At 33.2% G+C, this 20,220-nt stretch overlaps 2 protein-coding genes and 2 long non-coding RNA genes across 5 annotated transcripts; 2 read left to right on the plus strand and 2 right to left on the minus strand.

Annotated features, from left to right (window-relative positions):
• Window positions 1–47: 47 nt before the first annotated feature.
• On the minus strand, window positions 48–3,597 carry LOC135793275 (DDB1- and CUL4-associated factor 6-like). The gene is made up of 11 exons (XM_065304162.1): window positions 3,357–3,597; window positions 3,131–3,292; window positions 2,803–3,075; window positions 2,596–2,749; window positions 2,245–2,399; window positions 2,024–2,172; window positions 1,441–1,967; window positions 1,056–1,347; window positions 845–996; window positions 528–780; window positions 48–468 (listed from the first exon to the last, which is right to left on the minus strand). Exons 2-11 carry the CDS (start codon window positions 3,210–3,212, stop codon window positions 328–330), a joined length of 2,178 nt encoding a protein of 725 aa, XP_065160234.1. The 5' UTR covers window positions 3,213–3,292; window positions 3,357–3,597; the 3' UTR covers window positions 48–327.
• A 546-nt stretch (window positions 3,598–4,143) lies between these two features.
• mRpS31 (mitochondrial ribosomal protein S31) lies at window positions 4,144–5,619 on the plus strand. 2 transcript variants are annotated; one of them, XM_065304163.1, is made up of 5 exons: window positions 4,144–4,234; window positions 4,282–4,480; window positions 4,537–4,763; window positions 4,835–5,220; window positions 5,285–5,619. In XM_065304163.1, the coding sequence occupies exons 1-5, from the start codon at window positions 4,215–4,217 to the stop codon at window positions 5,551–5,553; spliced, it is 1,101 nt and encodes a 366-aa protein (XP_065160235.1). In that variant the 5' UTR covers window positions 4,144–4,214; the 3' UTR covers window positions 5,554–5,619. The 2 variants fall into 2 exon arrangements, with proteins under 2 accessions (XP_065160235.1, XP_065160236.1); XM_065304164.1 differs by having other exon boundaries at window positions 4,150–4,234; window positions 4,288–4,480.
• Window positions 5,620–13,983: 8,364 nt separating this feature from the next.
• Window positions 13,984–16,208, minus strand: LOC135793335 (uncharacterized). The gene is made up of 3 exons (XR_010548612.1): window positions 15,352–16,208; window positions 15,054–15,290; window positions 13,984–14,333 (listed from the first exon to the last, which is right to left on the minus strand). It is a non-coding gene; the product is annotated as an uncharacterized lncRNA (long non-coding RNA).
• A 3,094-nt stretch (window positions 16,209–19,302) lies between these two features.
• On the plus strand, window positions 19,303–20,097 carry LOC135793338 (uncharacterized). The gene is made up of 3 exons (XR_010548614.1): window positions 19,303–19,461; window positions 19,553–19,648; window positions 19,746–20,097. It is a non-coding gene; the product is annotated as an uncharacterized lncRNA (long non-coding RNA).
• The last annotated feature ends 123 nt before the right edge of the window (window positions 20,098–20,220 follow it).

Raw genomic sequence — 20,220 nt, forward strand, 5'->3', positions numbered from 1 at the left:
GAGCAAAAACTTAAAAGTTAAAGTATTTTTATTTTACAAGAATATGATTAATTTTAACAAATTTATTGATCATATTACATAATATGAATAGAATATCTATACATTAATTTATCAGATGCATAAATAAATAAATCTCAGTATAATGTTACCTCAAACAACTATAACACATGTTTTTGTTCATATTTTGTCCGGAATATTCCGAAATTGAAACATCCAACAGATGTTATTCCAAAGCTATTAATATATGGCAATGATTACAACAACTACAACAAGAGTAATCATTCTTAAGTTTGACGTACACAATTACATCGTGTGTGTGAGTTCTGTTTAAGCTTGTTCATCGTCCCTTCTTGTTCGTCGGCCTGATCGGATCTGATTAAGGCACGCTAACATTCGAATCATGAATGCGGCCGGCACCGTGATCGTGTCTTTTGTTTCTTCCAACATTATTTCATTGCGTTTCATTAGCTAAAAAAACAATGCAACAATATTATTGGAAGCAATGTACATGTAAATAAATTACTTACACCATGTGCATGCACCTGGTCAAAATCGTTATCTTCTAAAATAGGCGCCCAAATTTTAATGTCATGATCAATACCGCTCGTAGCCAAATACGGCATTGTCGGATGAGGCTGTAAACAATTGACGACATGATGATCTGCCTGCAGTAACATCGCCAATTCGCCGGTGTGTTTATCCCAAACAAACACATGTCCACAGTCTGATCCAGACATAACATAATCGTCGCCCCAGAAGGTAGCTTCTTTGATCATTGTACTACAAGTAAGTTGGATAATTTACGATCACTTATAATATTTCCATGTAAATATTTATAACAAACCGCGCGTTTCGATGACCAACATATTTTCGTCTCACAAGCGATTCGTAAACAGTGAAGTATCCTTCGGTATCGCTCCTTTCGGAAGCCAATGTGGGTTCTGAAGTAAGACCTATATCGTCACATTCTTCATAATTAGAATCATCAACGGCAATCTGTTACAATAAAACATACATAATAATATTATACAGAAGCAATCAAAGTTTTATATTACTTGTTCGGGTTGTCTCTGGTCATCGCTGATATTTCCAGACGTGAGCGGCGCTTCCTCGCTAATATAACTACTTGCCGACAAGCTAATCGTTGAATTCGAGGTGCTTTGGTCCGAATAACGTAGGCTAACCGACGGCTCAGCGCCATGCTGCTCAATAAAGCCTTGCCGCAAACTGCTCAAAATTGACAAACGATTACGAAGTTGCTTAGTGACTAATGATGTGTTTACATTGGATGAGACTGATTGGTTACTATCAGAACTGAGGGATGCAGGTGTAATACTTGAACTTGAACTGAAAAACAATGCGTCGGTGAATTTACATTGGCAATCAAGTGTTGGCGGTTTGGGTATTGGGTGTTGTTGAACAATCATCATGCATGCGTACCTTCGACTATGCTCCCCGGCGTCAGTTCTTAATGCCTGAGTAGGAGCTGAAGAAGTTTGCGTTACTGATGCAGTTTCTGCTTCTACCGCTTGTTCTACAACTATACTAGGCGCGGCTTCCGGTTCCGATTGACTTAGTTGAGATGCATTTGCTGGTGTAGGCGGTTCAGCAGGAGGTGGGCTTGCGACTTGAGCATCGTCTTCGCGATCGAGTGAATCTTCACCGCCAGCACTTAATGCAGCGCGTGTCATTGGATCGTTCAACATGCGTGACAACACATCAGTCATGCGTTGCATGAGACTAGTTTGAAGTTGTGGTCGGGCTTGACTTATTAAGTTAGCGTTCGATGTAGTCTCGCGTTCGGGTCGCGCATCTGGACCTGTATCAGACCAATCTCCGCGTAATCTCAATCGCCGCACTGGCGGCGGTGATCGGCGATCATTTTTCAGCCCGAATTTATTTGTTAATTGCCTAATTTTGTTCCAGTTACTCGATGTATCTTTTTGCAATTCTTTTACTTTCTTCTCCTGTAAATATATAAATTGTTAGCAATTTTAACCAAAAACTATGGCAATGTTAATACCATAACATTAAATAGATATAAATGGTCACAAGAATAGCTAACAAGCATGTCATTTCCAGTTTCATTGTAACACAATGATGTTATTCTATAAGATCTGTCTTCCAGGTCGGGTGCAATAAACCTACAAAACGGCTTGCTATTGTAAACACCTAGAAAAACAGATCAATTAGTAATGTAAAGATTTGAATGTTAAAAATGTTATGTTTAGACGATTAACCTACTTTGTGTTGATAAACACCGGCGATCATACAACCGAACCGTTGAATCCGAGCATCCAACAGCAAGATGATGAGGCGATATTGGATTTATTGCTAGCGCGGTGACTGCTGATTGACTATTTATCAGTACATCCTCTCTGCATGCCTGCTTATTACAACTTTAGAATAAAACAAATTAGCAACTGACACAAATACTACAACTCCAAAGTCTGATCAAAAACTTTATGATTTCAGCAAGCAAAATCACTCCAATGCATTCATTTTGCAGACTTACACCAATATTTCACAAGCATTAGAAAACTAAGAATACTTTTTGATCAGATCTTGTTTTCTAGTACAGCAATACGCGTTTACTTTGTCTTTATCCGCAAATCAAACCATCGCACCGTGCCATCTTCTCCACAGCTAATGAAAGTATTTGGATCACTGGGAATTGTTATCACCTCATAGGTGGTTCCATCATGGCAATTAAATTGGTTTGATAGTGTTTCAGTGGGTCTTGCCAAATCTAAAAATCCCAATTATAAATAAAGACCACTTTTGTGAAATTGATCAACACACCTGTATGTAATAATATTCCATCACCAGAACATGATATAATCTGTCTATCATTTTGGCAAGGCAAAAATTTAGCACTGAAAATATTTGCATGATGGCTGGTGCGATATCTCTCCATTACTTTATAATTGAATGCATTTGTAATGACTAGGTGTTGATCATCAGATCCTGATAAAATGTACTGGCCAGTGCTGTTCCATGATAGTGTGTTCACACATCCCTCATGCACAGGCAGGCGTTCCATTAAACCAAGTCTTTGCACTAAATCTAAATTATCTACAAAATTTACAATCATAACCAGTTGTATTAAAATTATACTGAAATTGCATACTCTTTGCATGATTATAGAGTTTTAACTCATCACTCCTGTAGGCACGGTTGTTGATACCCCTGAAGATTGATTTCTTCTCCATTTTGATACCAATACAAATACTATTTATCACAGAAAATCCAAAGAGTGAGTATTTTTGTTTATAATTTTGACTCTGACATTCTGTAAAGGAGAATATGTCATATTAGACAGCATTAGATTAGAATATTTAATGTGCATAGCTTACTTTGTTAATTGCATTAGTATTTTTGCCAACTACAACATACTAAACTGATCTAAGTGGCACTAAAATGGAACTGATCGTGAAGGAAACAAATCGCAGCGCCAGCAGCTGCGTGTATTCGCATTTGAAAGTAATTCGCAATTATTTTTAGATCAATTTTTGCGTAATTCTGCCCACGATTCTAGAAAAACTACGCGCTCTGCTATCGTGTGTATGTACTTTCATCCACCTTTTCTAAACAAACACTGACATATGAATTATGTCAAGCAGTTGTCAACGGCTTAAATCCGTGGCATCCGTAATAAGTTTCAAAAATGGTTTTTGAAAGTATTTCTGTAATTTAATATCAATATTACTAGTGTATGCATTTAAGTTTTTTTCAAATGTGCTAAGCTTTTGATTAATGGCATAAAAAAGATATCATACACTTACCAATATATATTTTTAGCATTCTATTTTCAGCATGCAATTACATAAGAAGCGCACAGACAGTAATCGCAAATAAGTTGGTATTGTTTTTAAGAAATTATTGATTATTTTAAAAAACATGACGCAATATTTAGGCAATTACTTTATGCATTTTTAGTTTTTAATGTACAGGCAATTTTTTAGACACGTTAGTGCCACTATTTAAAATATTATTGTTAAATTAAGTTGAATTCTATATAAAACATAAATGTTATTATAATATCTCTTTTACTTTATTGTTTATTTATTATACCATTGAAAACAATACAAAATTTAAACTTTTTTGCTGTTTTGAACATGCGCAGAAATGTTCACACTCGTGTTTTAGATTTCTAACCTCACTACAGGATTCTAAAAAGTTGAAGTCGATTTGAACATAAATATTTTTCGAAAATGTCTCGAATTCTTCAAAGGTAATTGCTAATAAGTGCAATAAAATATATTCTAAATTACTTTAAAGTTTTAGGATTGTATGTGCTCCGAAGCCATTTGTGCTTCCGATTTCTGTAGTAAACACTAGACTGTTTAGTAGCAGTTCAGATGATGAGAAACCCTCAAAGATAGTAGCAGAACCAAGTAAATCAAGTAAACCAGAGTCAAGTAAACAGAATCCTGAGGCAATAAGTAAACTTAACATGTTATTACAACAAATTGTTGAAGTAAGTTGTTTGTGGCTACCTCATGATGTATTTTTACACAGTTTTCTGCTTGTTAGGCTGACCAACAAAATAAGAAAACTCTTGATTTGGCAAAGCCTAAGGGAAGAAATGCTAAGACTGAACCCGGTACAAAATCAGCAAAAGTAGAAACAGTTGAACAAAAAATTGTTTCTGCAGTTAAAGATGTTGCTGAGACTTTGGGTGGCAATAAGAAGCAAACAGAGTCTGAGTTGTTAAATAGATTAATTAGTAATGATGAACAACTGCCATCAGCTAATTTAAGGTATTATTGGATCTTGTATAAACGATTTTTATTAATTGAGTTAGATTTACATATAAATTTATATTTTTTAGTGATATTGTCCGTGGTATGAAAATTGACAGAGAATCCAAGTCGGAAACTGTTGGATCAAAAGCTCAACATGTCAGAAAGATATTAGAGACATCTCCAAACCAATCTGCACCTCACCAAAGGAATGCTAGAGGACCAAGACCTACTATCAAACCAATGATTGATGCTGCCACAGCAGAACCTGTGGATATATTTGGGGCTGAACCACTTGGTATTTTTAATCCTGAAAATAAAGGAAGTGTGCAAAGAATGAATGTAACCTGGGACAAGTTATATGAAAGAGAGTTGAAGTTAGCTGTAACTCATCCACCTCAAAATTATTTTGAAGAGCAAATTTTGTGGACAGAACAGGGAAAAATATGGAAGTTTCCTATTGATAATGAACAAGGTATGGAGATTTATTGTATATTCTTTCAAATTATGCTTATTAAGTTTTTCACCTTTGTTTACAGGAATGGAAAAAGAACAAAGTGTATATTTTACTGAACATGTGTTTTTGGAAGAACATCTTTCGCCATGGTGTCCTGCAAAAGGACCACTTAGACATTTCATGGAACTTGTATGTGTTGGCCTTTCGAAAAATCCGTACATGAGTGTTGAGGATAAGAAAGAGCATATCAAATGGTTTGAAAATTACTTTGAAGAAAAGAAGAAGTTACTGCAAGAAACTGGTGCACTTCCCGTGGAAACTACCGCTAAGAAACAGTTAGAAAACAAATAGTTGTAAGAAATTCATTTGTTGTAAAAATGTAATATTTGAGGTTTAATATAAAGAAAATGTCAACAATTCGTGAGAAAAAATGGTACACAAATGCAAGAGCAAAAACTTGATAGTGTCCTTTGAGTTTCTACTATGTACGATGTATGCAGATTTATATCGAAATTTAGTAATTACGATATAATTCAATAGAATATATTGGTTTTAGATTCATCAACAGACATAAATATTATATAATTTGCATGTTTTAAGATTCACTTAATAGTGATGAGGGTGGTCAGCATGGCCCGAATATTTAACGTCAGCGTTGAAGCCGTTGTGTTTATCGGCAGTGTAATGTACAATGCGAGTTCTGCCATCGGGCTGCTCCAGTTTGTACCATCCCTTGACGACATCCCCATCGCGTTCCTCTTCGGCAGATTTCATATCATGGGTGTGGTGGTCTTCGACGCCATATTTGTATTCATATTTTGGGTGATGCTAAAAATATTAAGAGATTTAATATGTAACAGGAACATATTGGTATTTGCCAGTTTTACGTGTGGCTCATGATGATCGCCATGCTGATATGAATGTTCAACGTGATTGTTGAACGATGCGTAAGAAGAAGCGTGATGTTCAGCAGCAGTGCACGCTACCAGGGCAACAAAAACAAATAGTTTGAACATTGTTACTTTGTTTTATTTTATGATTTTTGGGATGTTGATTGACTGAAGACCACAGTTTAACTGATGAATTGCCAAGTTAGGTACTGGATATTTATAGTACTTATTGAAGCAATGCTTGAATTGATGTTACATATTTCAAAAATACGTAATTTATTCATGAAAGTCAAAGAATTCCATAATACTACGAAATAAAATACTCAATGCAAATATTTAGTGAAATAAATTATCCAACTAATTTATGCAACTGCAATAATGCAATCAATTTAAACTACATTTTAAGTTATAAACGTTCAAAAATTTGGCGTATAATTGAAATGAATCTGCACCTCGGCACCTCTGCACTTAGATTTTGCCAATTTTTCAGATTACTTAGCAGACAATTGACAAAAATAATTTTCTCGGTCATTCAGAATCTGTAGGATATATTTTCCAAGTTTTGGATCAATGAAATCAATTTTTACCCGAATGGTTTTAGATATGCGTAACAATATTAATTTAAATGAGAATAGACAAATTCCTATATAATTATATATGTAATAAGAATATATATGTTAATACTAAAGTACATACAAATGTCATAACGTTAGTAAACCATAAGAAAGCAACTGAATGAAATTCTTTACATCGACAATTTATTTTGTTTATTATTTAATTAATTTCAATTGGCAAATGAGAATGCGGAAATCTGAACGAAATATTTAATTAATTGTAGACTCAGAATACTTTTGGTAATGCCCGATTTACTCATGTCCACGAAGTTTAACGACTAATTAAACACTTTATAGTAATGCTACGAATACTACGCTATTATGAAATCCTGACTATACCGATAGTTGTACAGGAGAATCCTTACTTCCTTACTAATATTATAAATGCGTATGTCCTGAAGTTTATCGTGCTTTCACGCAAAAACTACTTAACAGATCATCATAAAAATTTGTACTCATATTCTTAGTAGTCCCCGATAGGTTATAGGCTACTTTTTATTTAATAAAAATAATTATTTTTTTAAATAAAATAAAGAAATTGTTTAGTCACTAATACCTCTGCATCTGGTTATTTGACTACTTTAACGCCATCTAGCATTCCATCTAAAATTTAAAACTTTATTGCATGTAGTAATTTTTTCACATAGATAATCCTAGCCCAGCAGTGAAATATACATTCTTTCTAGCAATCCGTTTCAACTATGTATAATGATTTCTAATATTTATTTGATGTTTTCAACGCGAGCGAAGTCGCGGGTTAAAGCTAGTAATATTATAAATGCGTATGTCCTGAAGTTTATCGTGCTTTCACGCAAAAACTACTTAACAGATCATCATAAAAATTTGTACTCATATTCTTAGTAGTCCCCGATAGGTTATAGGCTACTTTTTATTTAATAAAAATAATTATTTTTTTAAATAAAATAAAGAAATTGTTTAGTCACTAATACCTCTGCCAATCCTAGCCAAGCAGTGGCATACATTCTTTCATTCATACATTCTTTCTATCAATCCGTTTCAACTATGTATAATGATTTCTAATATTTATTTGATGGATTCAACAAGAGCGAAGCCGCGGGTTAAAGCTAGTTTGTTTATATGTTTGTGACGCTTTCACGCGAAAACCACTGAACTAATTTTGCTATATTTTGATAATTAAATAATTTTGATCAGGAAAAGTCATCTAAACTAGTGTTGTCAAAACACTACTGGTAGGGTGTCAAAAGAAGGATTGAAAGATGCTACGGAGATTTAATTATAATTCTATTTATATAATTTGATTAAAATAGAGCTCAAGTACATTTATCATGTTTTAACTAAAATTGAAAATCTTATTGATAGAGTTAGACCATTATAATTCCAAGAAACAAGAAAGCAATTAGTTACGCTATTTTCTACTCAAATTTACGCAACTTGTTGACGTGATCGCAGAATTTTCCAATTTTAATTATTATCATGCCAGCTTAATTTAAGCAAGTTTATTGGTAATTGAAATAATGGAAAGTGATTTTGTTAAATACTGAAACGGTCTACCCAATAAACCAAAATTTAATCAATCATGATATCAATACATTAAATTAACTGGTTAATTAGCTTTAAAACGTATATGTATTAAAATACTCATATTGACCTGCAACTTTATGTTATTAATTATATCTTGGAATGGTTAAAATGATAACATTAATATAATGCTAATAAAAATGTTTTATTAGAAAAAATATACTGCCTATTGTTATTTTTTATATATTAATCTGTATTCTGTAATTGTCTTATGAAATTAATAATGATGAGGATGGTCAGCATGGCCGGAATATTTGACATCAGCGTTGAAGCCGTTGTGTTTGTCAGCGGTGTAATGAACAATACGGGTCCTGCCATCGGGCTGCTCCAATTTGTACCATCCCTTTACGACATCTCCATCACGTTCCTCTTCAGCAGATTTCATGTCATGGGTATGGTGGTCTTCAACACCATATTTATATTCGTATTTTGGGTGGTGCTGTGAAAAGAATTGTATTTTATTATATTACAATAATATGTATCTTGAATGTTTTACATGTGGTTCGTGATGATCATGATGATCATCGTGATGATATGAATGTTCAACATGATTATTGAACGACGCATAAGAAGAAGCATGATGTTCAGCTACAGCGCAAGCAGCCAGGGCAACAAAAACAAAAAGTTTGAACATTTTTGTGTGTTTTAATGTTTTAAATGTGTATCAAATAGATGGTGGAATTAAACTGATACTTTTCTATAATAGACCACTCAAATTTATACCATATTTAAGTGCATATGACATAAACCTCTTTTTGATTTGTAAATTGTTTTGTAATATGACTATTCTCTTTGCGTTAGTAGAGAGCTAATATAAAATTTAATAAATATGCGCAAGTATTACTATATTTGTTGAAATTCATTAGCGGTATCGTTAAATGTAGGTAAATTTGGTTCCGTCTCTATTATGAATCAATAGAAGGTGTTGCATAAATTGTAATCATGTTTATGTCATTAAAAAATAAATTATCGTTATAGAAATAAATGAATAAAGCGATAGAACCGTATAGTCTAAGAGCCCGTAACGGCCAGGCTTTCGTCATTTTAGGAAAGATGACAACACAGCAAAGAACGATCCCTAATTATGAAACCTGGATCGTGGTTCTTTTGGCAGTTAACAGCCAACAAAGATGTACCAATTATGATGTCAAATTCGTTATTTTAGCAAACTCCATTTTTGCATATTTTATTCGTAACATTATTATAACATGCGCTGCTCATTGCCAGACACTTGGTATGGTTCCAACCCCAGCCAGACACCCTTAAACTATAATATATTTTAATTATTTATACGTCATATTAGGACCCCAATTGCCCATCAAGAGACTCTCTCCAAGATGGTTCTTATTTGTATGGAATAGCGTTAGACTGAAGAACTAAAGGTCCCTGGTTCAATCCCTGGTTTCGGCACGTTGCTTTTGACAAAGGTTTATCGTAATACATACTGGAAAATTTCATTTTTATTGTGGTCTGCAAAATAACACCCAGTATCTCCCGAATTATATGATTTCTTTTTATAGTTTCTCACCGCAATGTTAGAGTTAGAGAGTTTCCCTACACGATGCATACATTTGCACTAGCACTTCTGAAAATGCTCAAAAGTGTTTTTTAGAAAGTAGCATTTTTCATAAAGTATATATGGTATAGAAAACACCCTGTATCTCGTGAACAAGTTGACATTTTTAAAGTTTGTCATCGCCATATTAAAGCTCAAGAGTTCCTCTACACGATACATACCTTGTCTATCTTCTCACCCTTTCAGAAGTTCCCCAAAACTCTCTTTAAAAATTGACATTTTTCAAAACAATTTAATACATGGCAAGGGAAAGCACCCTGTACCTCGCGAACTAATTGAATTTTTTAAAGTTTGTCACGCCAATTTTAAAGTTCGAAAGTTTTCCTACATAATACGTTTCACTGCAATCATCTAACCCTGTCCGAAGTGCCCTAAAATTCCCTTTTTAAATTAGCATTTTTCAAAATAATTGAAAACATGGTGTGGAAAACACCTTGTGTCACGCGAACCAATTGACTTTCTTTAAGTGTATCACCGCCATTCTAAAGCTTAAAAGTTTCCCTACATGATGCATATTCTTTTAATTTTCGAGCCCTTCTGAAAGTGCCTTAAAATGCCTTTTGAAAAGTGGCATTTTTCAAAAAATTGGAAAACATGGTGTGCAAAACACTCAGTGTCTCGTGAACTATTGAACTTTTTTGAAGTTTTTTACTGCCATCTTGAAGTTCGAGAGTTTCTCTACTTGATCCATATTTTTCTAACCCCCCCCACATTTCCAGAAGTGGCGTAAAAAGTACGTCGAAAATAGCAATTTTTGTCTCAAAAATTTCATTTTTGGTCGAATTACAGGGTCAAACTTTTTTGTTAAAATTTTTTATTCTGTCGAAGAACAGGGTCGAATTTATTTTCTTAAAAATATTTTTGGTCCAACAACAGAGTCCAACATTTTTTGTTAAAATATTATTGGTCAATGAACAGAGTCGAACTTTTTAGTTTAAATTTTTTTTCGGTCGAAGAACAGGCCGAACTTACTTTGTTAAAATATATTTGGTCGAACAATAGGGTCAAACTTTTTTGGTTAAATTTTTTTCGGTCGAAGAACAGGGTCAAACTTTTTTTTAAATTTTTTTTGGTCGAAGAACAGGGTCGAATTTTAGTCGAACTTATTTTCTTTAAAAAAATTTTGGCTGAACAACAGGGTCGGACTTTTTTTTTAATTTTCCCGTAAAAGCCTCGAGATTAAATTGCGATTATCTCGAGAACTAGAAGGGTTACGGAAAAAAAGACCAAAAATGCATAAAAAATTTAACAAAACATTTTGTTATAAAAAAGGCAAAAGATTTCTCTTTTTTATGTTCGAAATTAAAAGTTGGAATTTTAAAATTCTGTTTGCAGATTCGGATAGATCATTTAATTCTATATTGATTATTTTAATAACTTTTTGGCTAGCATTTACCGTTTAGGCCCTATTTTCAATTTTAATAAAAAAATTTAAGTAATTTGAATAGCGACAAAACCAGACTTAATTAGGCTTATTATCATCAAAAGCTTTATTTTAGAACAAAATTTTATTAAAATAATGTATGTAGAATCACTTGTTCTTCTATATTTGGTAATAAAAAGTTGTAATTTCCTATTTTTATTTTTTGCTTAGGAAATGATAGAGAAAACGAAAACCAGTTTTTCGCACTTATCTTGAAAACCATTAGAGATAGAGAAAAACGGTTTTCACATTTGTATGTAGAATTAAATTTTACATTATATAACATGTTAAAATGTACAGTTATCTACACTTATGTAATAGTTAAAAATGGTCAATAACTTAAAAACTAATTAAGATAGCGCCACCAAACCTGAATTAATGTATTCCTGGTATTGTTTTTCATCAATTTGGGAAGTTTGGGGAAAATTGGAGAGGTAGTTTTATTTGATCGGTTTTGAATTTACCACACATTTTTCTAAATATTGATGTTATTGGAAAACTGACTTGATATCTTTCATCCTCTTGGAAAATTCAATCGATTAGCGTTTTCCATTTTCTTCTAGCTTAATTTTTTTTTTTGAGTCCAAAAAGAGTCAAGTGTAACCTCTTGATGTTTTTGAGAAGACTTTGGTCAACTTTGGAAAATGGAAAAATTAAATCTGCCACTTTATAGATCCATATCACGGCATGAACAAAATGAAGAAAGTTCATTTCAATCTTTATTATTTTCGGAGGAAATCGCAGCGGAAATTTTTTTAGGCACATGTTATATTTCAAATTTTTTAAATGTTATCTTATCTAGGATTTGATGCTAAACATCATGGTGTTTTTGGTTTTTGTTTATCTCTATTAGTTCCTGAGATAATTGATAAATAAGTCTCGATGGGAGTGCACAATTCACTTAATAAGATTTACTGGAAAATTCCTTACGGCTAGTAGATAAACAATTGTTTAAATTGTTTCATTAAGAGCCCCTCTGCACAATGAGGTAGTTCTCAATATTTAATTACACAACTCTTTTAAATGTCAGGTGCTTCCGCCATTTTATCATAATTAATGACTTTTATTAAATTTAAAAATATACTGTTTTATCATTCAGGAATTCAAAATTTCAACTTTTTAATTTAATGTTTCGATGGGATAATTTTAAGAAAAAAGTTCGACTCTGTTGTTCAGGCAAAACAAATTTGCCTTTGTTCTTTGACAAAAAAATAAAGAAAAAAATTGAACTCTGTTCTTCGACCGAAAAAAATTTAACAAAAAAGTTCGACCTTGTTATTCAACCAAAAAATGAAATTATTGGGACAAAAATGGCTATATTCAATGTGCTTTTTAGGGCACTTCTGGAATGTTTAGGGGGTTAGAAAAATATGGATCGCGTAGAGAGACTCTCGAACTTCAAGCAAAATGGTGTTTTTCACACCATGTTTTCAAATTTTTTGAAAAATGCCAATTTTCAAAAGGCATTTTATGGCACTTCCGGAAGGGCTGGAATATTAATAAGGTATGCATCGTGTAGAGGAACTTTAATATGGCGGTAACAAACTTAAAAAATGTCAATTCGTTCACGAGATTCATCGTGTTTTGCACACCATGTTTTCAATTTTTTTGAAAAATGCCAATTTTTAAAGGGCATTTTAGGGCACTTCCGGAGGGGTTAGAATATTGAAAAGAAATGTACGTATTAGGTAGGGACACATTTGCCCTTTAAAATTGCCGTGACAAACTTTAAAAATTCCATTAGTTTGCCAGATACAGGGTGTTTTGCGCGCCATGTATTAAATTTTTTTGAAAATGTCAATTTTTAAAGAGAAATTTGGGGTACTTCTAAAAGGGCTAGTAGATTGACAAAGTATGCATCGTGTAGACTGTGTAGAGGAAGTCTCGAGCTTTAATATGGAGGTGTCAAACTTTAAAAATGTCAATTCGTTCACGAGATACAGGGTGTTTTTTTGTATCATATATACATACGTAATGAAAAATGCTACTTTCTAAAAAACACTTTTGAGCATTTTCAGAAGTGCTAGGGGGTTGCAAATGTATGCATCGTGTAGGGAAACTTTCTAACTCTAACATTACGGTGAGAAACTATAAAAAGTCATATAGTTCGGGAGATACTGGGTGTTATTTTGCAGACCACAATAAAAACAAAATTTTTCAGTATTACGATAAATCTTTATCAAAAGCAACGTGCCGGAACCAGGGATTGAACAAGGGACCTTTAGTTCTTCACTCTAACGCTATCCCATACAAATAAGAACCATCTTGGAGAGATTCTCTTGATGAACAATTGGAGTCCTAATATGACGTAAGAATATTTAAAAAAACCTTATAATTTAAGAGTGTCTGGCTGGGGTTGGAACAATACCAAGTGTCTGGCAATGAGCATCGCATGTTATATTAACGTTACAAATAAAATATGCAAAAATGGAGTTTGCTAAAATAACGAATTTGACATCATAATTGGTACATCTTTGTTGGCTGTTAACTGCCAATGGAACCACGATCCAGGTTTCATAATTAGGGATCGTCGTTCTTTGCTGGGTTGGGTACACACATAGAAACATTTTCATCTTTCCTAAAATGACGAAAGTCTGGCCGTCACGGGCTCTTAGACTATATTGTATGTTAGTAAATAATTCCTACAAAGTAAAGTGTAAATAAATAATGCCTGCGAAGAAAAATTTGTTAGAATGGGTACTCCAAAATATATTACCGTTTTTGTCGTCTTATTAACACAAGTTTTATTTGACATTATATTAATGGTTCATTTTCAATAATACCCTACCATATTAATTAATTGACATAGTTATCACCTTTGAATACAATACAACTGTAACAATCATTTAATAATGATGAGGATGGTCAGCATGACCGGAAAATTTCACATCAGCGTTGAAGCCGTTGTGTTTATCGGCAGTGTAATGAACAATACGGGTCCTGCCATCGGGCTGTTCCAGTTTGTACCATCCCTTGACGACATCTCCGTCGCGTTCCTCTTCGGCAGACTTCATGTCGTGGGTATGGTGGTCCGCGACACCATATTTGAATTCATACTTTGGGTGGTGCTGAAATAAACAATACTGTTATCAAAAACAATAGTTTTTATTTTTATGTTTTACATGTGGTTCATGGTGATCATGATGATCATCGTGCTGATATGAATGTTCAACATGATTGTTGAACGATGCGTATGAGGAAGCATGATGTTCAGCAGCCACACACGCAACCAGGGCAATGAAAACGAAAAGTTTGAACATTTTGCGTGATTTATATATTAACTTTAAATATATGTTTATCAAAAGAATGCTCGTTTGAAACTGATATATTTTACTGATCTGTAACTTCAATTTATACGTTTTTTTTTGTATTTCTTTATTAATAATAATGATCAATATTCTTGGTGGTTCCATTTTGTTTCGCAAATATATATGTAACACGCTCGTTCTCTTTACATAAATTGTGTTGAATATATTATTACCACACATTTCTTATTAAATTAGTTAATGTGTAACTCACACAATCACTAAACACAAATAATTAGTAACTATATGTCTATAAATTTATATTTCACTAGCAGTCTATCCTGATATCGCACGGAAATAATTTACTTTTGTATACAAGTTAAAGTAAACTCAGTGTCAGATGACCACATGATTATGGGGTATTAATAGGACATTATTTTTGCAGAGGTATCTTTAAATTTTCATACAAATCTCATTTGAAATCTATCACTGCAATTCAACTTCTATACCAATGGTCATTAAGGTTATCATTAAGGTTATTACCTTATTTAACAGCCTTCAAGTTATATTTTTGGTGCTAAACTTCATAGGAACATCTGCAACATTCTGAAGTCTGAAGAATAGCTGAAAAATTCTTCAGACGTCAGCGTCGAATTCATTATGTTTATTAACAGTGTAAGGAACAATTTGGGTCCAGCCATCAGGATGCTCCACTTTGACCCATCCCTTTACATCTTCTTCATCACATTGCTCTTCAGCAGATTCATGTTTCAAGTGGTGCTAAAAAATGAACACAATAATTTCAATTATATAACAATAATATATATCTTGCATGTTTTACATGTGGTTCATGGTGATCATCGTTGTGAAATAAATGCTCTGCATCTGCCTCAAGTGAAATCACTGGAAAACCATTGTAGTTTTGAGTGCTTCCTAGATAATGTTGTGATTTGGGTGTTTCATCACTAGTCAATGAATGCAATGGATCAGATGGTGGAGTTAATAATGAGAATTCGACTTTGCCATTAAAGCAACATGATCCAGGCATTTCTTCAGCACACTTCAATGCACCACAATACTTGCAGACCACGTCCATTGGCCCAATGCTTGCGCGTAGAAGATTTTTTCGTTGTTCATATTTGAGTTTAGTTCGACGTTTCTTCATTAGCAACCGACCCTTTTCACGGGCTGTCGCTCTTTGCTCTTCTGTTTGAGATTCACGAAGTCGGGCCATGCCAATTCGACTCCTTTCTCGTATGATTTTTCGTTGTTCTTCAGTGAATTGTTTCCTAATTTTACGTTGTCTCATTGTATTACGGCTATATCGAGAGAGATTAGATCTTCTTCGTGGCGGCATTTTTATTAATATTAGAGTTATTATAACGCTTTATTGATAAGACTTATAAATAACACTCGCACTAAACCACACTAATTAAAAAAAATCGGCCGTTAACCTTTAAATTTATCTTCCTTTTCCAATACGTAACTCATGATTTAAAATTCACACAAATTGTAATTCATTAACTCTAAAGAGTAAAATATAATAAAATGTTAACCTCTAATAGTGTGTCACAGTTCAGGCCAGCTGCGCTATTTCTGTCAATAAACAAAAGTTCCAGCAGTTTTTGATAGGGCCGTACTTATTTTTATATTCTTGTCTACAGGGCCGTTTTTGGGTAGGTTTTTTTATTTTTTATATGATCTTAATAATTTATTTTTTTATTATGATAATGATAATCAACGAAGTGATGAGTGTGTATGATTATTGAATCAAGCTTACGAAAAAGCGTGATGATCTGGTTGCCTGCGTTGTTAACCAGGACCACGAAAATATAATATTCCAACATATTTTCAATAATAAATTTATTTATTTTAATGATACTTCGTTATAGGCAACAACTGCAATGTATACTATTCTATGGAACTATATTGTTTGAAAGACATAAAGTTGAACCTATATTAATTAAATCAAAAGTATCATAATAAGCACATTCTTTTTGCGCCTGTCGATAGTTCCTATATCAACGTAATAAGTATTTGAATTAGGGAGAGCAGGTAGGATTCGTACAGTAGGAGCATTCGTACAGTCCTTATTCCTACCACTGTAGAATACTTTGACAGGTCTGTGTTTGTGTGCGTGAGACCCACTCGCACGCATAGGTTACTCGCGGGTGAGACGTCAGTGCAGCCGCCGGCTTCGACGCAACGAGTCGTAACGTGATTTCGCGCCAAGTAAGTATTTTTGGTTATGTTTTTAAACATCTTTGTTTATTCACGCTTTATTCCTATTGTAAAAGTGAATGTACACAGTTTGTGAAGGAATAACTTAGTTTAGCATGTAAATATAGATTTTGGCCCAGTTTCAGCGGTTATTTTTATTTTCGATATTAATTGTTTTTTGGTGTTGGGGAACCTTCGTACAGGTAGGTGGGGTAGATTCGTACGTGTACGAATGCAAAAGAAAACAAGGAAAGGAAAGCTACCAGGCAAATCTAGAATTTACACTGATACTCCGGAAAAAGATAGACTGGCAGAAATAGAAAAAGGAAGACTATTGAAGAAGCAAGTGCAAGAGAAAAAACAAAAAGCTAAGGCCATCAAAGCTCTACATCTTGTCTTAGATGCAGATAACGCATCTTCAATAAAGAGGAAATCTCAATCGAAAGAGTCATTTAATTTAAAGAAGCAAAAGAAAACTACAAAGACTGATAATGAAGCAAATGCATATTATATGATACCTATGAATACCTAAATAATATATCTTGGTTCTTAATACAAAAATGCTGATTCTGTGTTAAATTGATCTCAATAAATGATTAAATTTAATCAACAATTGTTTATTTTCTTTGACTGTATGAAGGTACCCCATCATGTACGAAAGTACCCACACTATGCACGAAGGTACCCCGTGTGTGGGGTACTTTCGTACGATTTCCATTTTTTGGAAAACTGATCATAATTCTGTCTGTGTGATTTGTGACGGAGCTGTACCATACTATAATTATAGGCAGATATATAGGCTATATAGGGACATTAAACTTATTCGAATATATTATATAGTTTAGTTTTAATATGGCGTCAAGTAAAAAATGTACGAATCCTACCTGCTCTCCCCTACTTGAATTACTAGTATTCTTACAATACTAATTAAAGCATTCTTCATATAAATGAAATGCATTTAAATAAATTTCAATGCATACAATGTGTCACATTCTATTAAATAGATATGAGGAATTAGAGGATAGTTGAGGAATAACAAATTAAATGGAAATGACACTAAATGGGAGTCAAAGTTCAATGTTGGACTAATATGCCACTTGACCAATATTCTTTGGCGACCTAAGGATCTTCTGCTGACTCAGGCTTAAAATATTGTTCCAATTTTTTTATTTGAACTGGTATATTCTCAAACATGCTATTCCTTCATATACTTTCCAGAGTAAACTTAAATAACAAATAACAAAATTCTCAAATTTACGGAACATTGGACAATTTATGTGGGTTCTGTGATTCATAGAAATGTTTTGATAGTTTGATTTTGATTTATTAACATGACATTATAAATAAAACGTTATTATATATCAAATACAGATGATTTACAGGTACAACTTAGTTTTTCCTAAATTATCATTAATTTCTTTCAAAATATAATAACATTAAATGTGAAATTTGTATTCAATATAAAAAGTCAGTAAGTGAAAAGAGCTGAACTTGAACAATAGATATCATACTCGTAGATCCAAATTAATAATGCTTGTTGGCGACTTTAACTCAATTGCCAATGTGGCAAAGTCCTTCCAGATCATGATCAATATTATAATATCTACTCATTTCCAAAATGCACGGTGTATGGTACAATTTAGCAACAGTTTTAAAGATTTTTCAATAAGTACTTCAGATCTCCCTCTTCCGCAATATGTAAATCCCATGTCATGTGTTACCGGGTGTGATCATTATGTAATCACCGACCCACTTGTCCACCACCAGGCCATTATTAATTTTTGTCTAGCATTGAATAAAGAGTATACATTCAAAGGAATTATTTTTCTGGGAAACGAATCCATTAATGATTACAAATTCGATAAATTTGCAATCGGAACATTGCCGATTTATGCAGCTCATTCAATTTTTATCAAATTAGTCAACAATGACTTTGTCATCAGCACTTTTGATAACTGGGAATTGAACTCATATAGTGTCTTAAATCGTTGGAGCATTTTAACAAACAAGTTTGAAAATGATAATATAGATGAGTTCTTTTCGAATAAAAGACGGAAACGTCTTGGGGGAGTGTTAAACATAGCGAGTATGGCTGACCAAGTTCCAATTATTCTTACAGGTATTTATTTTTATGTATACCTATTGCAGCAATTAAAAATATTCTTTTATTAGAAAAATCAATAGGATCTGAGATTATTATGATGTTTGAGTTTGGAAAGTCAATGAATATGACCACAATTATCCGCCATGAAGGAAACCCAGATGTACCTATATTTGTTTTAGGTGAAACAATGTTTAACACTATTTAACTATTTCGACAAAAAATTTTCATATGTCTGTAGGATATTTTGGTCCTCCAAATGGAGTTGGCACATATCCTATCTCAATGATGGATTTGAGTTTTCTGACACCTAAACCCAAGACTCTTATTAAATGGTTGGAATTACTTCAAGTGTTTGAATTAAAACTATGGTTATTGATATTTTCCTGTTATATTCTGATCGGATGTTTCTTTTGGATTGAAAATATTGTTAATCACAATGCAAATTGTCCTCGATTTTTAGCAATTACAGGTCTGCTGCTTCTTCAATCACTTAATCATCATAAAATGCCACGCAATGTTCGAACGCGTTGCTTAATAGCGACAGTATTGATTATGGCAGTGTTGATATCGTCTATGTTTTCGTCTGGTATCGTCAAAAGTATGATGACTGTTAGTTACGAGGGCGAGGTACGAACTATTGAACAACTTGCTGATTCAGAACTAATGGTGGACTGGATAAATAACCCGTTAAATATGTATCGTCTTAATTCGCTTTCAGAAGCTGAAAAGCGTGCATTCTCACGATGGTCACTAGATAACTATAAGTTACCTTATGATAAGAGGGCCATAGCACACTATATTACTGTTACAAGATGTACGTTCCTCAATTAATTTATCATTACTTTTCTTATACTTTTTTTTCGATTTTTTTTTTCTTATACATCATCCCATAAAATTATATTCCATTTTAGTATCTACTTCGCTGGACAAGTATTTTATAAATATTCTCCCTTATATACAAACAATGGATTACTTTTATGTAAAATCGTACAGTGCCATGGGCATATCCAGATTTGAATATTTACTGTATGTTCCGCTTTTGAACAAGTTCATGGTGAGATGTAAAGATACTGGTTTGATGATTAAATGGGAATGGGATGCATTTAGGAACGAAAATAAAATGGCCACATTAATTGAATATTTGGACACTCGTGTGCCACCGAGTAAGCCTACCCAGTTGCAGTTTGATCATCTGCGTGCAGTATTTGGTATGTGGTTTATTGGAAATACTTTTGGATTACTGACATTTGCGTTGGAACAGTTATGGATGATGTTACTTAATATCACATGCTATATTTAAAATGGTAAACTTTGCCATTGACAACATTTAATTTTTTTAATAAAATGTAAACTATAGATTGTGGATTTGGAAGTTACTACTAATTT

This window comes from Atheta coriaria, unplaced genomic scaffold, assembly GCF_025399875.1.
Source record: "Atheta coriaria isolate IRGN ID8LTWV9N9 unplaced genomic scaffold, Caltech_Dcor_3.1 hic_scaffold_6_pilon, whole genome shotgun sequence".
NCBI lineage: Eukaryota > Metazoa > Arthropoda > Insecta > Coleoptera > Staphylinidae > Dalotia > Dalotia coriaria.

Bases quoted from the DNA above. Each gene is read 5' to 3' on its own strand.
- LOC135793275 (XM_065304162.1), bottom strand. From the start codon at position 3,212: ATGGAGAAGAAATCAATCTTCAGGGGTATCAACAACCGTGCCTACAGG. The intron at 2,173-2,244 runs GTAGGTTAATCG...CTGTTTTTCTAG, and splicing joins CCGGTGTTTATCAACACAAA to GTGTTTACAATAGCAAGCCG. The intron at 997-1,055 runs GTAATATAAAAC...TTATTGTAACAG, and splicing joins ACCAGAGACAACCCGAACAA to ATTGCCGTTGATGATTCTAA.
- mRpS31 (XM_065304163.1), top strand. From the start codon at position 4,215: ATGTCTCGAATTCTTCAAAG. The intron at 4,235-4,281 runs GTAATTGCTAAT...ATTACTTTAAAG, and splicing joins ATGTCTCGAATTCTTCAAAG to TTTTAGGATTGTATGTGCTC. The intron at 5,221-5,284 runs GTATGGAGATTT...CTTTGTTTACAG, and splicing joins TCCTATTGATAATGAACAAG to GAATGGAAAAAGAACAAAGT.